Here is a 22,953-nt window from a genome sequence, read left to right as displayed (position 1 = left end):
TACTTTGTCTGTTTTTATCAATTATCCCCTGTCTATGTAAGAGCAGGGGGAAGAAAAAGCTGTTGCATGGTAAAAATATGTGGTGGTAGATGTTTAAATACAACAGAAAAATTAACATAATATCTTTCAAATTCAAAATTCCTAAAATGTTCTCTTATGCTGAAGAAATATTAACTTACAACCTCAATGATTTTACACTGGTTGGTTATTAAAGTTCTTTTTGTACCAGCACTATCAATTCCCACCCAAAATATTGGATTTTCTACCACATTTTACTTTGTATATAAACTGCTAAAATACAAGTATATATCCATAAAAATGAATTCCTATTGTTGTTGTTTTTATTTTAAACGTAGTCTACATAATTAAGAGTTTATTTTACTAAAACTGAAAATGACTTGCTAAAGGCAAAAATGTACATCTGTGTGTTTATTTCTATGAAATTTTAAAAGATTCTTTTCTCGCTTAATCTTTTCCTTATTGAAATCTTTTATTCTAAATTTGTTGGTGTTTAATGAAAACAGCATTGTCCATAATTCATTGTGCTTTGTGTTAGGTATATTCTGAATCCTTTCTCTGTGTTCAGTATTCTCCCATATTGCCCCACTTATGGCTCCTCCCCTCTCTGCAGTTTTCCTGTTATTCTCATTTCTGGTGTCACAAGAGACAGCTGAATGGCTGAGAAAAGTAGCTTAGACCTGGTTTCTTGCAACCAGCTGCACCTGTATCTGGTTTAACTGTTAGCCCTGACCTTTATAAAAGACATATAAATATCCCTCCCTCCCTACTCTTGCTTGCTGACACCAATATACTGGTCTCAGCCTGCTGTGCAAGAATGTAATAAAATTTCTTAAACTATCACAATGTCTCTTGGCCTGGTTCCTGTTGGCTCAAACCCAACACCCTGAATTTATGACACCAACTTATATTTGGCCAATTGGGAACCAGGTCAAACTGCATTATTCTTTGAAGGTCTAGTCAGTTGATAAGTGACAATTATTTCTTTCATGTAACCTTTAACAGAAATTCATAAGTATCATTGATTATGCCCCAAAAGATGAGGGACCCGTGGTAATTCAGATGGGCACCTCTGAAAAAATTTGTCTGTTTTCTGTCCAGTTATAACCAGATTATTTTTAAAACTATAGGAAACGACTGAAATTCCCCTACAATCTGAAATTGCATGCATGTTTGTACAACATTAACTGGAAAAAACAAGATTCCCAACATTAAACTCAATAAACCCCCATAGAAAAAATCATTGATCAATGAGTAGTGGCAGTAGGCAGATGCTCCTTAATGGGGCAACCCCCCCAAACACACACACACACACACACACACACACACACACACACACACACACACAAACAGGACATTGCTAAACCCATTATGGAAAAGAACAAGTGTCAAGACACAATAATACTCTCCAATTCCATGTCATTCCAGTCGCTTGAAAGCCTGATAAAAGTGTTTATAAATTAGTTATGATGTTTGTGTTCTTGAAGCAATGTTTGAACTCTTTCCAATGAAATGAAAATTGCTTCTGTTGTCCCTGCAAGTAATGCTGCCATGCTATGGGTTGCAAACTCTGGGTTACTGATATGCTGATGGAAATGGCAAGATGAAACCTCATACAGACTAAATGTAAGTTCCAGTGTAGTTGTCTTCTGCATTAATGGGGGGAGGATTCTACCATAAAAGTTTTGAAATACATCCATTTTAAACTGAAGCACTACATCCCTGACTTTGATTACATACAGCTGTTGCCAAAAGAGGACCTTCTGAATGGGAAATGTTATCACTACATTGTTGAAAGCTACATAGCATCCATACAAATGATGTTGCATTTCACCAAAATCTGTAATATAAAGTGATATATTTTATTTTGAAGATGTTATGATGGACAAACTCTTTTCATGAACTTCTGAATCCATCATGTGGCTTAAGGTCTGTGTTCTTCATGAAAGATTTTTTTAACCCTTAGTTGTGAAGAATTATGACTGGATATTACTGCAGGCCCAAAGTCTCACCTGTAACAACATCTGAACTAGGTGTTTTGAGGAACGGTAGCTTTTTGGTAACATTCTCAATATTTTTCTATTGTTAATGGTCTGTTAGGTTCTCTCTTCTAGAGTCAATTTTGATAACTGAATTTCCTGCTTCTCTCACTCACCAGTTGGGTGCCAGGCTCCATTCTAGGTAGCCACTTGTAGGCGGGTCAGTGAGCAATCCCTCTCAGGCAGGCACAGACCTTTTCTTACTGCACTTCTCTTTTCTCATTTAAATGCCAAAAAGGTCATGATAGGTGTTTAGTCGGCAACATGGCAACCAGTAGGATAGGAGTGAGTAAGAGAGTGTGAGTGAGCAAGGAAGTGAGAGGGGAGTATGCGGATGTGCCTGGTGCATGTGTGTGTGAGTATGTGTGTGTGTGTGAGAGAGAGACAGATCTTGCAGGAGTCTCAGGGGCTGGAAGATCAGGCACTGATCTGTGCTACAGGCACTTCCCAGGTAGAATAAAAAACACCCAATCATAGCAGCAATGGGGAAAAAAATTAAAAAGTGGGAGCAGAGTTTAAGGGAGCTATGTAACAACATGAAATGAAGCAACATCCACATAATAGGGCTCCCAGAAGGAGAAGAAGCTGAACAAGGAATAGAAAGCCTGTTTAAAGAGATAATGACAGAAAAGTTCTCTGACTTGGGGAAGAAAAAAGTCATAAAAGTCCAGGAGACACACAGAGTCCCAAACAAGATGAATTGATTATTGGGAAAGAAGAATCCAAAAGACCCACTTCAAGACACATCATAATTAAAATGGCAGAAGTTAAAGACAAAGAAAGAATCTTAAAAACTGTAAGAGAAACAAAATTACCTACATCCCTTGTATTATTACAATATCCACTGATTTCTCAACAGAAAAACATCAGGCCAGAAGGGAGTGGCATAAAGTATGCAAAGTAATGAAAAGCAAGAGAATGAATACAAGAATATTCTATCCAGCAAGTCTATCATTTAAAATTAAAGGTGAAATAAGAAGCTTTGCAGACAAAAAAAAAAGGCTAAAGAAGTTTATTACCACCAAACCAGCAATGCAAGAAATCCTAAAGAAGAAAGAGAGGGAGGAATACAGGCATAAAAAAAAATGGCAACAGACAAATACCTATCAATGGATTAAATATTCTAATTAAAAGACATAGTGTAGCTAAATGGAGAAGAAAACATGACAAGAGATAAGAAAAGCCACTTCATAATGCTAAAAGGTCTATATAACAAGAGGATATAACTCTGGTAAACATATATGCACCCAATAAAGAAACAACCGCATATATTTAAAAAATCTGGAGGATATCAAGGGTGAGATAGACAGCAATAAAATCATAGTAGGGGACTTCAATACCCCACTTTCATCACTTGATAAATCTTCAGAGAAAAAAATCAACAAGAAAACAGCAATCCTAAATGACACACTAGATCCAATGGAACTAATTGACATCTTCAGAACATTTCACCCCAAAGCTATGGAATATACATTCTTCTCAAGTGCACATGGGACATTTTCAAAGAGAGACCACATGTTAGGTCACAATCTAAGTCTCTGCAAAGTCAATAAAATTGAAATTATATCAAACATCTTCTTAGATCACAATGACAAGAAATTAGAAATCAGCTACAATAAAAATGCTCAAAAACAATCAAATACACGGAGGCTAAATAGCATGTTATTAAACAATGAATGGGTTACCAAACAGATCAAATAAGAAATAGAAAATATCCTGAAAAGAAATGAAAATGAACACAAAACAATCCAAAATCTATAGGACACAGTGAAATCAGTCCTGAGAGGGAAGTTCATAGCCCTACAGGCCTACCTCAAAAAACAAGAAAAAATGGTAATAAGTTATTTAACTATACAACTTAAAGAATTAGACCATCCAAATTAGAAAGGAGTAAGTAAAACTGTCATTATTCACAGGTGAATGATATTATATATAGAAGACCCTAAAGACTCCATCAAAAAACTACTAGATTTAATAAATGAATTCTGCAATGTAGCAGGATACAAAATTAACACCCAGATATCTATTGCATTTTTATATGCCAACTAAAGGCTTGGCGCACAAAAATCATGCACAGGCACAGTCCCTAGGCCTGACCTGCAATCAGGGCCATCTTTCCCGGCTGCCTGCAGCTGGCCCTGCCCCCCCCCCTCAGTTCCCCGTTGGCCATCGGGTGATCGGGGTCTACCAGTTGGGGGGAGGAACTGAGAGGTCAGCCATTCCACCCACTCGCCAGCCCAACCCCTGCAGTAAGTTACCTTCTGTGTGTGGGGCAGGGGCCTTGGCCTGGCACCACCCACATAACCCTGGTTCCCCATTTGTCATTGGGCAATCAGAGCCTGCCAGCCAGGGAAAGGGACCGAGAGGTGGTCAGTGCGCCTCATAGTGCCTGATCGAGCAGTCCTTCTGGTTGTTCCACCATTAGGGTAAATTTGCATATAACCCTTTTATTATATAGGACTAGTGGCCTGGTGCATGAAATTCATGCATGGGGGGATGGGGTGTCCCTCAACCTGGCCTGCACCCTCTCCAATCTGAGACCCCTGGGGGTATGTCCGACTTCCGGTTTAGGCCCGATCCCTGTCCTAAACTGGAAGTCAGACATCCCTCTTGCAATCCAGGACTGCTGGCTCCTAACCGCTCACCTGCCTGCCTGCCTGATTGCCCCTAACCACTCTGCCTGCCGCCTGCTCTCCCCCATCTGCCCCCGCCAGTCTGCTTGCCTCCAACTGCCCCCCTTGCTGGCCTGATCGCCCCCACTGCCCTAGCTGCCAGCCTCATGGCCCCCAGCTGCCCTCCAGAGCTGGCCTCATGGCCCCCAACTGCCCTCCCTGGCCAGTTTCCCGGTCTAATTAGCATATTACCCTTTTATTAGTATAGATAAAGGCCTGGTGCATGGGTGGGGGCCAGCCGGCCTGCCCTGATGGGGGCCCCGGATCTGGGTGGAGGGTCCCCACTGGAGGGTGGGGCCAGCTGGCATGAGGGGCCATGAGTGGTTTGCAGGCCAGCCATGCCCCCAATCTGGTAGCAATATGTTTACAGATGTATATCCTAGGACAATGGAAACTAAGGAGAAAATAAACAAATGGAACTACATCAAAATAAAAAAAAAATCTGCACAGAAAAAGAAACCAAAAAAATAACAAGAGAGCCCACTGCATGGGACAACATATTTGCCTATGATAGATTTGATAGACACTTCTCCAAAGTGGACGTACAGGAGGCCAAAAGGCATGTAAAAAAATGCTCAGTCACTAATTATTTGAGAGGTACAAATCAAAACGACAATGAGATATCACCTCACACTTGTCAAAATAGCTATTGTCAACAAATCAGCAAATGGCAAGTATTGGCAAGGATGTGGAGAAAAGGTAACCCTAGTACCCTGCTGATGGAAATGGAGACTGGTGCATCCTCTGTGGAAAACAGTATGGCATTTCCTCAAAAACTTAAAACTGGAACTTCCATTTGACCTAGTGATCTCACTTTTAGGAATATATCCTAAGAAATCAGTAACACCAATCAGAAAGAGTATATGCACCCCTCTGTTCATAGCAGTGCGATTTACAATAGCTAAGATTTGTAAACAGACTAAGTGCCCATTAGCAGATGAGTGGATTAAAAAACTGTGGTGCATCTATGCAGTGGAATATGACACAGCTATAAAAAAGAAAGAGCTCTTACCATTTGAAACAACATGATGGCCCTGGAGAGCATTATGTTAAGCGAAACAATCAAATCAGAGAAAGATAAGTTTCACAGTATCTAACTGATATGTGACATCTACTGAACAACATAAAGTGATGAACAAAAATAGATCCAGAGATATAGAAGCATGGAACAGACTGTCAAATCTCAGAGGGAAGGCAGGGGAGGGTGTGTGGTTGGGAGTAGATCAATGAACTTGTATGCATATAAGCACAACCAATGGACACAGACAATAGGGTGGTGAAGGCCTGTGGTGGGGGGTGGGAATAGGCTAGCAGAGGTCAATGCGGGGGAAAAAGGATGTATGTAATACTTTCAACAATAAAGATTTAAAAATGATAAAAAATAAATTCCAAAGAATTTATTAACTATTATAGGTCTTTTACTTTTCTGAATAAGAACCATATAATTAGTTTTTATGCCCAGTGGAATAATTTCCTCCCCAGAACTTTTTCTAATATGATCATCATCTCTTTTGTTTTCCATTAACTACTGGGAACCTATGAAACCCCTGTGCAGGTAATGCATGCAGGCATGACCTGAGGTCCCATGACTTGTCTAATTCTACTTTTACCACAAGCATTGGTGTCTCTGGGAATAAGAATACTAATATTAAAATGTTACACATGTGTTAACATAAAGAACAGGAGATATTTTTTGTTTTTGCTTCCCCACAGTACTAACAAAGAACCCTGATATTGGTTTGCATGTAAGAAAATTGTAGTGAATAACAAACTTAATCAGTTGCAATATTTAGAAAAAATTATATTTTTGAGCAAATTTGAGCAAGAAGAGCAGGAACCCTCATCATATATGGAGTGAGCAAGAAGAATAAATCTCTAGTAGTAATGATGCTGAATAGCTGCAATTGTCAATTAATCATATATGATCAATATCTGTAGAAGTGGAGAAACACAGTTTATTTTGGAGCACAGTATCTTTGGTTGGCATTTTTCCTGGGAAGAAGTAAAAGAAGCTTTTCAGATATGGAGAGAGAGGATATAGACAATGCAGTATAAATATCAAAAAAAGAAGATTAAGGGAATTTGAGGACAACGTTAACATGGATAAATAAACAAAGGAAATATCAGCAGATAGCGATCTAAATATGGGACCTAAGAATGTTGCTATTTCAGAGGGACAAGGTCTCAGGAGGGTGATAAATGAATGATTATGAATTATAGAGTTATCATAATTCAGACTATTGTTTCACCAGACCAACTGTGCCAGATGATATGTTGAAATTCCAGTGCTATAAAGGCTGGATGTCCACAAAATTTTGTAAATTGCAGTAATTACCCATAACCTCATTTTAAAGTGTGATCTGAAAGAATACTGGAAATTATCTGTAAGTTAGAGACATATGATGACCAGAATATTAATTAGCTCTGAAACAAAGTTGTTCATATGTAAAAAAGAGAAAAGCTGAAAGGCACAGTGTTCACAGTGTCAAGCAGACCAACAATGACAAATACATGGTGTATAAATGTGATGGGAACCAATGACGAAAATAGACTGCAGAAGTGATTATTTCCAATCATTGATTTGAAGTAGAAAAACCTGTCACAATTTCTTATTCACAATTTTCTATTCTTGTCTCCAGTCTATGTAAGTGTAGAGCAACAACAACAACAATAACAAAAACTCAGGTAAAAAGTAAAGCAATTTATTCTTTAGTCACATACATACAAAAACCAAAGTAGATTTTTCACTTTTTGTCTAGAGTTGACATCATTTATTTTGGTCAATCTAAATCAGCTTTAAAATATTTTACATAAAGATAATTATTAATGTTTAGATTTTTGGAATGTATATATGTCTGTAAAGAATTTAAGATTATTTTATGTTGATCTCATATTTATATTTTAATCAAAATATAATAGATGGTATCTGTGCTTCTAGAAATGTATACTGTACTTTCTCCACTAGGTGTCTCCAGAGAAATACAAGTAAATACTGCTAAAAAGAAATTCTGCTTATATACACTCAATTTTAAGATTTCAAAATCACAACTAGGGACAAGTAGTTACAGTGGTTACTTAGGATGAGAGTAAGATCTGTCACTTGATGGCATACTACACACATTTATTAAATAATTCCTTCTGCTCTGCTTCTAAATGAATTAGCATTAAAGACATGTCATTTAATATTTACTTTGGGGTCAAGTTAGTCATTTCTTTCTCTCAATATAAGTTTATTATCTTAGATATGTTAGGCCATAAGATAACTGGAAGATCTATGGGAGTAGAGGAGGAAATTCTCTAGAAATATATTGGGAGGAGGACTCAGGAAGTCCCACCTTTTCTAAGCTCTAAAATGTGTCAGCAAAAAAAATCTGAGCTTATATATTACCCTTTTGACTTAAGTCAGAGATTGATATTTAATTTTATTTTGGCTGTATGAGTGTTTTATGAAGAAAAAAGATCACAAAATTTAATTTTTATTTAATTTGAATTTCTGTTGTCTTAGTCAGAACAATGTAATAATTTTAAGAAAACATTTTCTCTCACTCTAAGGAAACAAAGATAAGTGGGTCTTTGCCAGAACTTCAGTTTATGGAGCTGCGACCCCAGGTACCAGGGAAGGTTGAGATGCTCCATGGCCAAGGTACTTGCATCAAATTCAAGGCCTTATCAAAATTTACGAATAGGCCAGTAGAAAAGCAAAGTGATACTAAGAAATGTCATAGACTACATGTTAAAAAGCAGGGGTTTAGAAACTTGGGGTAAAGAACCATTCTGGATCATTCAAAAGCAAGGAAATTCTCTCCTAAAAGTCTACTCTTGGCTTGAGTATCCAGTTTTGTTTTGAATATGTTTTTATTGATTTTTAGAGAGAGAGGAAAGTAGTAGAGGGAAAGAGAGAGAAACATCAATGTTGAGAAATATTGATGGGCTGCTTCCTGCATGCCCCCTACTGGAGATTGAGCCTGCAACCTGGGAATGCTCGCTGATCAGGAATCAAACTGTGTGACCTGGTTCATAGGCTGACACTCAACCACTGAGTGACACTGGCCAGGGCCAATCTATTTTTAATCCAGAGGCCATGTCCAATGCTAGAGAGCGTAAGTCTAATATTGGTTTCATGCCAGTGATTGCAAGTATATTACTGCAGTGACTTCACAATTTCTAGAGGCTACAAGGCTTACTAAAAAGATCTACTGGACAATTTGGGAACTGACAGTGAATTAGCATCCTGGTAGCTAAAAACAAATGTCTCTGTCTTTTGGACACATTATTTTTCTCAGATTGCATTATAAATGGTTTCTTTTTCACTAATGGCTTGCATTTCTGGGTCAGACTTTGTAACCCGGAATGTCCCAAGACTTCAATCTTTCTTCAAACCATGAATAAAATTACGTAGTCAAACCAGGGGCAGGATCTTTTCATGAAATAGAAGAATAAGGGTTCTATGTGGAGAAAGAGAGAGGGAAAGAGAGAGAGAGAGAGATACAGAGAGAGAGAGAGAGGTCCTTGATGAGTGCTCTGAAAGGAGAGAACTGTATTCCTCTTACTATTTTTTAATCTCTTCTCTATAATTTAGATTATCTTTCTTCCCACTCTTGGGAATTTCCCATTTCTTTCCTTACCCTACAACAAACTGTTGGCTACGGACCGGAATTCAATTATTTGCCTCGCTGAAGCCAAGATTCTGCTTGAAGTAGTTGCTTGGACTTTTTCCCACTGTTACCTTCATTAGCTAGTTATTGAAAGGAAGAGAGTGAAGCAAGTCAGAAATTGTTGGGCATGGTCAGCTGGGAAGCAGAGGCCTATTTGCTTCACCAGGAAGCTACAGCTTCACACTCCCCCTAGAAAACCACCAGTCCATTCCCCACAGATCACTTGAGGAAGGGAATAGAAGAAAAGGGGCATTAAACACATAAGCAATAAAGTCAAAATGGCACAGAGGGATGTACTTAACCACAGAGACTGTCGGTATAATCTGGGGAAAAGATCACTGGCTAATGGGGGGATGGAGCCAATGCAATCCCTCAAAATCTTGGGAAGTTAATTGGTTATTTTGAACAAACTCCTAGTTAAAATCCCAGGAGAGGAAGAGCATTCTCACTCTCTCTCTTACTGGTGACCTGCACTTGCCCTGTTCATTGTGTTCTCTCCTGCCCAGAGCATGCAACCATATGGGTCTAGTGGCCACCTGGGTTCCACAGTAGATTGAGGGGGCCCTGAAGGACTATGAAGCAGAAACTCTGGGCACTGGCCTTTGCCTTGGCCTTGGTGAAGACATGTTGTACATGGAAGGAGATGGCACATTAGAAACCCAGGGGTAGGGGGAGCTATCACAAATAAACCATGCCACCATACCACAATCTCATGTGTGTGGATCCTTGAAACGCTTTCCTTGCGATCCCATGGAAGAGCCACCAACACCACCACTATTTCTTTGCTGAGCTCAGCTTTTAAGCTGCAGTACTTTAATGTTTTTATTTTACTCTAAAATTTTCCTTCCTTGGAATGTTCTCCAACCTCTAAACTTACATGCAGTTTATATACACAATCTGTCTCTCATTTCCTTGATTGCATTACTCATCTTGAGTATAAATATTTGTTGAGAACTAGCATTTGTTGACTTCCATGGGACTTAAACAAGTTCCAAATATGAGTCTCATGGATATATTTAAGACTCCATTGTTAGAAACTCCAAAAAGAAAAATTTAGGGAATATCTTTCTACTGAAGGAGCATATCTCATGTTTTTGTTTTGTTTTGTTTTTTACAGAAAGGAAACCTGTATGTCCTTTCAGAAAGGGAACAGTCCTCTTGAATTTACAAATACATTTCCATTTTCACTACTCATCTTATGCAATTATTTGTTTATTCAGACGACTGAAAGATAAAACTGTGGTATCAAGGAACAACTAGGTGTTTTGGGGTTTTGGGTTTTTTTTAAGAATTAATATATTTTCAATTTATTACAGGCACTATTAAGAAAGTGGGTGACATGGCAGTAAATTATTAATTCTTTCTTCACTGTTATAATCATAATCAAGCTTATCTGTTATTATTCTGGACTATATTTAAAGAGCTCTTTTACTCTTAATACATATTATCCAAGTCTATATCTCTTCCTCTCTATACCCCATTACTTCCTCTTCAATAGCCACATTAGATTTGAGCAAATTTTAGCTTCATTACAGAAAAATTTATAAACAGTTATAGTTATCTAAAATTTAAAAAGTTGCATCAATAATAGTGAGCATCCCAGTAAAGAGTAAATTACTACTTATAGTGATGATGTTAGAGAGATTTCTGTATTTTAAGTTTGATTTATTTTCTATAATTCCAAGTCTCTATTGTTATGTTTTAAGAAAATAATCTACACCAGTGATGGCGAATCTATGACACGCGTGTCAGAGGTGACACTCGAACTCATTTTTTTGGTTGATTTTTCTTTGTTAAATGACATTTAAATATATAAAATAAATATCAAAAATATGTCTTTGTTTTAATATGGTTGCAAATATCAAAAAATTTCTATATGTGACACAGCACCAGAGCTAAGTTAGGGTTTTTCAAAATGCTGACACACCAAGCTCAAAAGGTTTGCCATCACTGATCTACACTATAAATGTCTAAACAATAAGGTCTGGAATTGAAGATTTTTATAACTATGTTATCAATAATGTTCTAACAGCTAATTTGCTGATATTAAATAGAAATTATTTTTATAAAAGTTTTTTCATCCTACTCAATAGGCAAATTGCACAACATAAGAGGAATAGAAGTCTATTATATAACACATGCCAGCAACATATGGATGAAGTTAGAATATTTCATTTACAGAAATATAAAATATAGGCTACAGTAATTCTCTTCTTCCCATAAGGGATGAGGGAAAAAATATAATTTACATTTTATGCCATTTTCTCTTCATCTCTCCTTTTAAATAGCTCTTTTATTTTCTATACTAGAGGCCCGGTGCATGAAATTCATGCGTGGGGGAGGAAGGGACCCCTCAGGGGATGGCCGACTGCCAGTTTAGGTCTGATCCTGGGGATCGGGCCTAAACCGGCAGTTGGACATCCTTCTCACAATCCAGGACTGCTGGCTCCTAACTGCTCACCTGCCTGCCTGCCTGACCACCCTTAACTGGACCCTCTGCCAGCCTCATCACTCATAACTGCCTCTGCCTGCCAGCCTGATCACCCCTAACTGCCCCCCTGCTGGCTTAGTCGCCCCCAACCGCCTCCCTACCAGCCTGGTCGCCCTACGCAGCCCGCTGCTCAGTCGTTTGGTTGTCCCTCACTAACCCCCCTGTTGGCCTTGTCACCCCACTCAGACTGTTCTGTTGTTTTGGATGTGACAGCCCCTGGCTCTTTATATATATATATAGATGTGACTACCGAGATTTTTAAATTGAAAAAAAAAAGCCTTTGAATCATACTTCAGAAATTATTGTTTCATTTTATACTTTCTTAATAATCTGGCAGCAAGGTGAAAAATTATGTATTTCCCCAAGACAAAATCCAAGCTTAATATAACTATCCTGATACTTGGAATTCTCTCTGGTCCAATCCAGATTCCCCAACAACACTTCCAATTGGACACATGGAGATTCATTATATAATTTCTTTATATTACCAGTAGGGAAGCAGAACTATTGTGCCATTGCAGCAGAAGCAATTTGCCACAAGAAAAATTTGAATTGCACTTTGACGTTAGAATAGTGTGTAACATGTTTATCCAAGGAGATTCACTGACCTTATTATTTTAGCTCATTGTTGACTTCTAAAATTCAGATTTCTTTTATCCAAAATATTTTGAAGATTTGATATAAGTGTAGAGTTTTGATAATGCATATTCCCTTTGCTAGGAATTTCATGTAGCATTTAAGAGACTTTAATTACTCTTGATAAAATCAGAAGAATAATTATGGCAACATCCCTGTTTCTTAATATGAGTTTAATTATTCTGTTATGGTTATATCAGTAATACTGTTTTCTGATATGGGATATTTTGCCCAGTGCTTATCAGTAGATTTACTGCCTAGAGATTTTCAATATCATGTGAAGTATATAATGAATAAACAATAAAGCTAAAAATGTTTCCTTTTCTGCTTTGTTTCAAGACTTAGGGAAACGTGACAGAAGTAGATCTATGTTAATTCCACCTACCCTTTGATATTTAAAGAGAGGAGTGAAATGAGAGGGATCTCCTCAGTAGGATTGTAAGGGAAATGTGGTCTCTTCTACACTTTTGTCAGCAAGTTAGAATTCTTATTTCATATTTCATGCAAGTTTTAAATCCATTCTGCATTTGTCTTTAATTAACAGCCACTACCCCTTTGTGATGATCAAACTTATATCTTCTTTTGTTTTCTGGTGAAAAAAATGGTTACTTTTCACTTTTGTTGTAAAATGAATGTGACAAGATAAGATAAGATCAAATAATGATTGCATGAAGCACTGAGACATGTACCCTGAAAGGGATGGATTGAAGAATATTCCTTAAACCCAAACAAAATTATTTCCTATTAAAAGGCCCCTCTAAATTACCAAAGAATAAAATGGAAATATGAACATGAAATGAGCCAGATATTAAAAATAAAGAGAAATATAAATAATATAAAAACAAAAATCTTCATATGAGTAAAAATGAGGCTCAATGTGTTCAGGAAACCTAACTAACAAAAGTGGATTTTAGCTAGCAATTTGAAGCTGCTGATGTTTTTTGCAGATTCCCAAGGTTGATACAGTTCTCCCTCCCACAACTCTGGCATGTATATAAACTCTGAGCTCTCCAAAGCCTACTGCCAGTTCTCTTCCTGGATGAACTGCAACGGAGAGGCTAAAGATGATTCCTTTCTTATGCATATTTTCTCTGCTCTTGCTGGTTGTTGTTAACCCTGCAAATGCCAATGGTCATTATGACAAAATTTTGGCTCATAGCCGTATCAGAGGCCGAGATCAGGGGTAAGTCAAGTTATGACCACCCCCCACCCCCACCTTAACTTATTGTATGTACAATGATGTATATTTTTCTACTTATTACAAAGTAATAAGAAAAAAAAGTGTAGTCTGTAATTTTATGTTTTAAATGTTAAGAATTACTTTCAAAATAACTGTGTATAATTGCTTTTTATGAAATGTTATATAATTTGAATCTAATTAATATTTAACAGGGCATTTCTTTATGATGTCATTTATTTGTGTTTTTATTTTCTTCCAAAAATCTGGAATAAGATTTTCAAAGTTAAAGAATCTGTGGTTAGAGATTTTCATTATGTAAACAGCTATGAAATATCTCACATGATGTTAGGGAAATTTTTAAGTTTTGTATAAAAATTAAATAATGGGTAATGTAACAAGGTCCCTGAATTTTTTGAAGCATTTAAGATGCTTTTAAATATTAGATTCAGTAAAATTGCAGACAATTTATATTTCTTAGAATAAATTCAGCTACAAGTTAGCATTTTGAAAATTATGTCATAATTTAGTATCTTAACCAACCATTTAGAATTTTTTTGAAAAGAATCTTGGCACTTCTTCCTGTGTCTTAGAGGGATTTTCATAATGCTCAAAAGCTCCATGCCTTACAGTGCAAATAAGACTTCCATCTATTTAAGAGAGAAAAACACTTAAAATATTGCAAAAGATATTCTAATCTATTATCTCAATTCAAAGAAATAAATTTTCATTTGTGCAGCAATATTATTTAAGTTAATTCTAGCCCTCATTTCATTTTATGATGGCTTACCTAGAAATTTGCAGAATATAGTGTCTGTGAACATAGTAAAACTTGTATCTTTTATCCTCTAGTCTTTCATTGTTTCAGGGAGCCCTAAAGGCTCCCCTATACTCAAATTGATCATGTGTTTAGCTTAAAAGGAGTCAATGGATTATTTACAATTAAAAGTAATGAGAATGAGATATGTGAAAACAAAATTACATTAAACTTAATACTGCTTTTATAATACTATTAGATTAACTTTTGGTACACTGACATTTTATTCTCAGAGCTATATCATTTCTCTTTCACATAGATTTTAGTTTTTCCAATGATTCAGTAAGATTAAATAAAATTCAAGTTTGTGCAAGACTTTAATTACATCCTTAAAAATCAAATCCACCTGTTAACTCTTTTTGTAACCATTTTACTGGTAGATATTTAAAAAAAAAAAAAAAAAAAAAAACTACAGGTAAATGTCTTTATGACAATTCTCTTTCTTTTCTTCTCTCTTTCAAGCCCAAATGTCTGTGCCCTTCAACAGATTTTAGGCACCAAAAAGAAATACTTCAGCACTTGTAGAAACTGGTATCAAGGTGCCATCTGTGGAAAGAAAACGTAAGTCTCATCTTTTTCTTAATGTGCCAGCTCCAAAGACAACACCGTGATGTCTGTCTTTCCTTGGGCATACCTCCTCCATTTTTCTTGAAAAACCTCTCCCAAATCATGAGCTTCCTAAAAAAAGGAAGAGATCGCATACATGAATGAAGAAATTCTCCCTGTATTTCTCCATATACTAGTGGAATTCTCATTCCTGAACCTATGTTTCATATAGGTTCAAAGGAGGCAAGTCACATGGCAATGTGATTTGGTATAGAATCTGTGTGAGAGGTTGACTATGTAATTTTTACTCCCTCTTTTCTCTTAAGCAAATCATTTAACCTTTATGCCCCAGATTTTTTTATTTTATGTTTAAAAAATGGGCTAGAAGAGCAAAATGACCTGACATATTAGGGGTTTTGAGTCACAAATTAATGCTTACCTACAGTTATTTGAAAATTATCTAAAGTACTCTAACTGACCTCAGAGTTTTTATCAAAGCTAAAGTTAAAAGGATTTGAATATTTCAACTCTTCATTTAATTCCAAACCACCAGATGCCCAGCCCACCACTATAGACAAAAAGTCCACCACTATAGTCCAAAAGACAATTGCTCTTTTAGTTATATTTTTCACTGATTAACTTAAAATTGGAAAGCATGTTTTATTGCTTGATAAACCTGCTTATTGGTTTAATCTACACTAATAAAAGACAAACATGCAAATTGACCATACCTTAGCTATGCCCTAAGCCATGCCCACCAGCCAATCAGAGTGACTATATGCAAATTAACCCAATCAAGATGGCGGACAGCAGCCACGGAGCTGGAGCAAGCAGGAGGCTTGGTTGCCTCAATGATGGAGGAAGCCAAGCTTCCCGCTTGCCATGGCCTGGCTCTGAGCTCCACTCAAAGCAACAAAGTTTCAATTATAGAAGGTAAATAAACCCCAGATACTTGCTTTCAGCTAGCTGTGGCCACAGAGCTGGAGCGAGCAGGAGGCTTCCCTCCCACCTGCCCTGGCCGGCTCTGAGCTCCTCTCAAGGCTACAAAGTTTCAATTATAGAAGGTAAATAAATCCCAGAATTTAAAAAAAAAAAAAAGAAAGAAAAAAAGTAGAGGCTGGGAGCTTCCATTGCTGGGGGGCTTGGCCAGCCTGAAAATGGCCCTCAGCCCCTCACCCAGACTTACTATTTGACTAAAACATTATTTCTGTTAGTTTGCAGACATTTGGTAGACTTGTGAGTCATTCACACATTTACAATTACAATTACAAATCAGTAGTGATAATGATCTTGGCCATGATGCAGGCCAGGTCCCAGCTGGAAACTCCAAGGCTCTAGATTCAAAATCTTTGTTCTTTATATTCTTGATTATCATGAGGCATATTTGGAATACACACTAAGTATAAAAGAAAGGACCTGCTTTCTGACATATTTAGGGAAAATCTTTACTATATCCTCAAACTAATATAAATACCTTAGTGTCAAAAATAAACAAATGATTGATTTCTGGATTCTAAAAATTTCATAGCATATGCTTTACAAAGTTTATGTCAAAATGTATTCTATGTAGTTCCCCATTTTAATATTGATTTTCTTCCAATGCACAGGACTGTGCTATATGAATGTTGCCCTGGTTATACGAGAATGGAAGGAGTGAAAGGCTGCCCAGCAGGTAAAATTTTAGTTACTGAATTAAATGAGAAGTTTGTATTGTTTGAAGAAAAAGGTTGAAGTAGCTTGTAGAGAAGTCAAGTGTGTGTGTGTGTGTGTGTGTGTGTGTGTGTGTGTGTGTATACTTCCTAACTATGCCCCCATATATTGGTGTTAATCACTAATTTATCATGGTGGTAAAATATTACAATGTGCTTTGGATACACTGAATGCTGTACAATGCAACAGACACATAAATTAAATTATTTTAACTTTCCTTCATGAACAAAAATTTCCTCTAAAAATCTATTTCTTTGAACTTGTCTAGAAACATGTAGCTATTTAGAAAGGCAACATATTTTTCTAATTGGACAGCTCTGGTTTTATAATATTCCTCATATTGAAAGTTGGTTACCTAAAACTCTGTCTACTAGAGGAAAAAAACAGTTAATCAATTTCCTCTTTGAAATGGTAGCTATTCTGATATTCAGCACCAACCATCACAACATTTCTCCAGCTACCCTCTCTTCTCCAACAGAATCTTCTCTTTTCTGGGGGAAGTGGGAGCCAACCCTACTTTCTCTAATGTTGCATAGACTTTGGATGTCTCACCATCACGTAAACCGACTCATAAAAAGCCCCCAGTCCAGTCATCTATTTTCTGATTGTGATCCCAGACTGGTGTTTACAATTCAAGTGGTTTCAAGAAGCTGAGAGACTATCAAGACAAATATCTCACTTTTGGGTGCCCCTAAACTTGTGTTAATATAATTGGTTACCATGTCATATCATTAACTCATATTGAATTTGCAAATCAATTAAAATTTATTACAGGCCTTGTTTATATGAACACTATCCAGTCAGGTCATTCTCAGGATTTTTGTTTTCAACTTAAGCATAGAACTTGCATGGAACCCTGCTACATTTAATCTGTTAATTTTGACTCATTTTCTCCATCCTGTTGGAGTATTTTTAAATCCTGATTTTATCATTTAATATATTAATTATATCACCTTATTATAGTCACAGCTGTAATAATCATTTATCCAATGAGATTGTCCAAAGTAGACTAATTTTCAAATATGATAGAATTATAAAAAATAAGTTTCTGCACCAAGCTTAAGTTTGATATTGATATATTAATCTTTCTTCTGGAAGTCCAAGAGAGCTATTCTGGACATGTAAGATACTTTGATCTATTTCTTTTCTGGTGATTAAAAGAAGCAGGTCTGTATATTTCTTTTAAGTACCCAAATCTATCAAAATTATATTTCTATACATAACAATAACATACTATTTAAGAACTTTAAGCCAACATGAGAGAAAATACCACTTTTGCCATGAAATAATCAGAGATATTTACTGGCGATTATAATTGAGCTATTATTGACATAGAAAGATTGACACCTAAGCAGACTATATGTTAAACTAAAATGATGATTTAAAATTCATTTTTCGTCACAAGTATATACACAAAGGGTATATGAAATAATAGTTTTCAATAGTATTTTATTATTTAGCACTCAAAAGGCAGTTTTCATATAAAATTGATGTCATAGAGTTTTATTGCTAAAATTATCAATTCAATGTATTGGGGAACTTACCAATAGTGTAAAGTTTAAATGCTTATAAAATAATATCCTTGAAATAATATCCTAAATTCTTATTTATTTCTTTATTATTTCAGTTTTGCCTATTGACAATGTTTATGGTACTCTGGGCATTGTGGGAGCCACCACAACACAACACTATTCTGATGTCTCAAAATTGAGAGAAGAGATCGAAGGAAAAGGATCATTCACTTACTTTGCACCAAGTAATGAGGCTTGGAACAACTTGGATTCTGTAATTCATTACTTTTTTAAATATAATTATTTTTGTTGTCATTATTATTTTATTTTTAATTGCTTTATTAACTTGGAAATTAATAGACGTTTACTAGTATATCTTTCAATTATACATATATAAAGATACATAAAAGGATAAGTTATTGAGGGTAAGGAATAAGTCATTTTCATATATCCATAAATAAAATCCAGCATCCTCATAGCTTAATAAAGAAAAGGCAAACCAAAAATGGACTACTGAACTAGCACTTATTATTATTCTATTTTACTCCTTTACTCTTTCTTTTTTGGTTGTGAGAAAATATATGTAATTTAAAAAAAATTTAAATATATTTTTATTGATTTCAGAGAGGAAGGGAGAGGCAGAGAGAGATGGCAACATCAGTAATGAGAGAGAATCATTAATTGGCTGCCTCCTGCATGCCCTCTACTGGGGATCAAGCCACAACTCAGGCATATGCCTTGACTGGGAATGGAACTTCTTGGTTCCTGTGTTGATGCTCAACCACTGAGCCACACCCAGCCAGGCAATATATGTAACTTTGACATATCTAATAGAAAGGTAAGAAGCTTAGTGAAATTTTGAATTTATTATATTTTATAGATATATTTTATTATTTTGAATATATGTAAATATATATAACTATTTAGAGATTGACAGATTTATAAACACATGTATGAATATTTAAATGAAGTGTTGTAAACAATGCATTTGATTTTGTGAATAGTCTGATTTACACACACCAAACTATGACCCAGTTCCCAAATCTGTAAAACTGGAATCAAAATGTATTTCTACTTTCTACTTGATGAATTGATAATTGCTACTACAGTAAATATATATATATATATATATATATATATATATATATATATATATATATAGTAAAATTTAGGCAGATTCCTCTGGATAGTATCTTGTAACTTTGTGTTTAATTGCTTGCATTATAGAACTCTCTCTTCTGGTTGTCTTTAACCACATTTCTTTTGCTGACTCCTCTTCTTCCTTGCCTTAAGGATGGGTGTTATTACAGTCTATGCAGTAGACTTTCCTCTTTATATACACTTTTGATGACTTCATCTATTACTTTAGTGCAAATAACATGATATCTATGTTTCTTGTACTTGCTCTTTTTGGAACTCCAGGAGAATATTTCTAATGTACATCTTAATATTGCTCTTTGGATACATCATCTTTATCTTTAAACAAAAGGTATCTACAACATATACATTTTTTTCTCTCCATAAACAATTGTTTTTCTCTTTTTTCCACAATTGGCAGTAGCAGGTGTTTAGACTTGGATATTGTAAGTCATCCTTACTTCTTTTCTCTCCAGTTCTTACAAACTAGTTAGTCACCCATATCCCATGTTTCATACTTTTAATACCCTCACATTTGCTGTACATTACCACCCCATTAACCTTCCTAAGGCCCATTATTATAATCTAATTATTATAATCCAATGCCACAAATCTTCAGTGGCTTCCCATTGTCAGTTTAATTTACAACTTTACTCAGGCATTAATGTTTGATATGTTATTGCCCCACATACTTTTCTTAATATTATCAGAGAAACTCAAATATGTGCTAACCCCACTAGATAACTTCTGCTCTCTTAATATTTATAAACTGGACTCAGAATGATCATTGCACCATTCCTATCCTATCTACCCTTCAAGGCCTATCTGCAAACCTTAAAAAGCTGGCTTTCCTCATTTGATCACTGAAATATTTTTCCACCTTCTATCCTCTATCTTATTGTGCTTTTTGTTGCATGCTATTATGTGATAAGTACCTTAAAAGTATAAACTTCACCGTACCTATCATTGTACTTCCCATAGCACCATGTACACCATGATATCATATATAATTTTGGATGAATAAAAAGGTACAGAATGTTTGAATTCTTAAATTTGTTTTTGAATAAACATAAAATCATTTATTAAATTCAAATATTGTATACAATGTAATGTTTTTGTTTTACTACTCAAAATAGTTTAAATGTCTGATAATTGTATATCCCTGTATGCCTTTACTATATATCAAGATTGTCACTTTATCAATATATACACTTAAAATATTGTTTTGTCTCTAAAAATGCCCAAGCACTCTACCAGATTCAGGACCTTAACTGAATACCTATACTTACAAAATTCCTTAATTAATTGAAATAATAAAAAATAAGTTATTTATGACAGTTTGGTTTGCTCAGCTGGACAATGCAAAGATAAATTAATGAGAGGAGTGATAGTGTAATTATAAGAATATTAGTAATGAATCACAATAAAATAAACTTCTATAATTTTAATTTTTCCTAGGATATCCGTAGAGGTTTGGAGAGCAATGTAAATGTTGAATTATTGAATGCTTTACATAGCCACATGGTTAATAAGCGAATGTTAACCAAAGACTTAAAAAATGGTATGATTGTTCCTTCGATGTATAACAATCTGGGGCTTTTCATTAACCATTATCCTAATGGGGTAAGTTTCACTAGTAAACAGTACATTTCTAAGTAATGTTGCCCTTAATTTTTTCTGTACTATTTATATAATGTTCACAGAGCTAATAAAAGTTAGTAAATATAGGTGCCATATCATGACTTTGCTCCATGTTTAGGACAGGTACATTATTGATTCAGTGACTGATTGTGAGGAATAAATTAAATTAACAATAGACTTAGATGTTCTAAAAGAGGACATCTTAGTAGTTGATGAGTTTAAAAAAATAGTAATCAGAGAAAATTAATAAATAATAATTTATCAGAAAGTGTGTCAAAGAATAATCAGAGAATGAGAATTCCCTTTATTCAGCCTCTGGCTACTATACTGAGTTAGGTTCTTGTGTATTTAGATAAGAGTCTTTGTGTAAAACTTACAAGTTCATAGGACTCTTTCAACAGTCAAATTTCCAGAGTCAAAAAGTATCACTGAAGAGGAAATATTTAGAACATTATTAGAATCAAACTGAATATATTTATATAATAATTGTTTTTCACTCTTAGAATTTATTTTAGGACTATTTAGACATTTTATGTAAGTTATTAGAGGCCCGATGCACGAAATTCATGCAAGAGTAGGTCTTCTTTCCCCCAGCTGTTGGCACCGGTTTCCCTCTGGCACCTGGGACCCGGGCTTCCCTCGCAGCCCCAGCTTCATCCAGAAGGACAGAAGGATGTCCAGAAGGACGTCCAGTCTAATTAGCATATTATGCTTTTATTATTATAGATTGCTCTACATTAGAAATAGTTGATTACTATATCTATAAAAGAAAAAAAGAATTAAAGTAATAATTCAAATGAAAAAATGCTTTTTTCTTATATTTTATGATATGTTAAGTGTAACTATATTTGAGTTCTCTACTGGTTCTGTTTTCTCTTATTTCTTTTTTATGTATAGCAATATGCAAGTTTTTATTTTCAGAATTTATATTCAGAATGTCTCTTTCTTTATGTTAATTTTATTAGTATAAATTAAAAATAGGGAATGAGCTTGCTGTCTCAGTAGTCAATGGATAGCTCTGATTCTTGCACTTTGATTTTCCCAAATAATTATAGGTTGTCACTGTTAATTGTGCTCGAATCATCCATGGGAACCAGATTGCAACAAATGGTGTTGTACATGTCATTGACCGTGTCCTTACACAAATTGGTACCTCAATTCAAGACTTCATTGAAGCAGAAGATGACCTCTCATCTTTTAGGGTAAGAACAAGAAGCAACAGTAGATTGTCATGGATCATTGAAATTCCTTCTCTTTCTCTGTTCGAATCTAAAAACAATAAAATGCTATTAAACAAATCTGGCAGAAAGACAACAAATATATTTCTTGAGATGAAAAGCTTTCATTTTACATAGAATAAATCATCTCATATGAAATAATATTTAGGTGGACAACATAGATGAAAATGATTAGTTACATGACTGCAGTATATTTAGTACATTTACAATGTGTACATCTTAGTTATTTTATGTACTGCTGGATATTGCTACAGTCATACAAACAATGGCAGAATTGTAATTTTTTACAGACAGTTTGAAAAAAGATGGAAAGGACATAGTTGGTGTGCCAAAAAGTACTATAATGTTTCTATACAGTACTATAGACCAAACTTTTATAGTTTTCTATACAATGAGCTCATTCTTGTCAGCCTAGTCTAAGTGTCTTGCAATTTTCTTTTGGATTTATAATGTGCAAGCATCTAAAAAGCACATTTGTGTTTTAGGCAGCAGCCATCACATCTGATATATTGGAAGCCCTTGGAAGAGATGGTCACTTCACACTCTTTGCTCCCACCAATGAGGCCTTTGAGAAACTTCCACGAGGTGTCCTAGAAAGGATCATGGGAGACAAAGTGGCTTCTGAAGGTACAAAAATGTTTTCCTATATGGGAAGCTTCCCAGAA

General features: G+C 35.4%; 1 protein-coding gene and 1 pseudogene across 10 annotated transcripts in view; one reads left to right on the top strand and one right to left on the bottom strand.

Annotated features, from left to right (window-relative positions):
• Positions 1–1,005: 1,005 nt before the first annotated feature.
• LOC118649732 lies at positions 1,006–1,937 on the bottom strand (annotated as a pseudogene).
• An 11,574-nt stretch (positions 1,938–13,511) lies between these two features.
• The window catches only part of POSTN (periostin), a 50,989-nt gene continuing 41,547 nt past the window's right edge, over positions 13,512–22,953 (top strand). For 7 of the 10 annotated variants that reach the window (XR_004966313.1, XR_004966312.1, XM_036301046.1 and 4 more), the window contains exons 1-7: positions 13,512–13,694; positions 14,968–15,066; positions 16,659–16,723; positions 18,389–18,546; positions 20,868–21,032; positions 22,106–22,252; positions 22,774–22,915. Coding sequence is in view for 8 of the 10 variants with exons in the window: in XM_036301046.1 (XP_036156939.1) it covers positions 13,576–13,694; positions 14,968–15,066; positions 16,659–16,723; positions 18,389–18,546; positions 20,868–21,032; positions 22,106–22,252; positions 22,774–22,915 (895 nt within the window). In the remaining 2 variants the exon portion in view is untranslated. The remainder of the gene's footprint in view (positions 13,695–14,967; positions 15,067–16,658; positions 16,724–18,388; positions 18,547–20,867; positions 21,033–22,105; positions 22,253–22,773; positions 22,916–22,953) is intronic. The other 3 variants (XM_036301048.1, XM_036301045.1, XM_036301043.1) reach the window with 1 other exon arrangement.

Source organism: Myotis myotis, unplaced genomic scaffold (assembly GCF_014108235.1).
Source record: "Myotis myotis isolate mMyoMyo1 unplaced genomic scaffold, mMyoMyo1.p scaffold_m19_p_3, whole genome shotgun sequence".
In the NCBI taxonomy this organism is placed as follows: domain Eukaryota; kingdom Metazoa; phylum Chordata; class Mammalia; order Chiroptera; family Vespertilionidae; genus Myotis; species Myotis myotis.
Note: the sequence above shows the minus strand (reverse complement) of the source record. Positions and strands in the feature narration are given on the sequence as shown.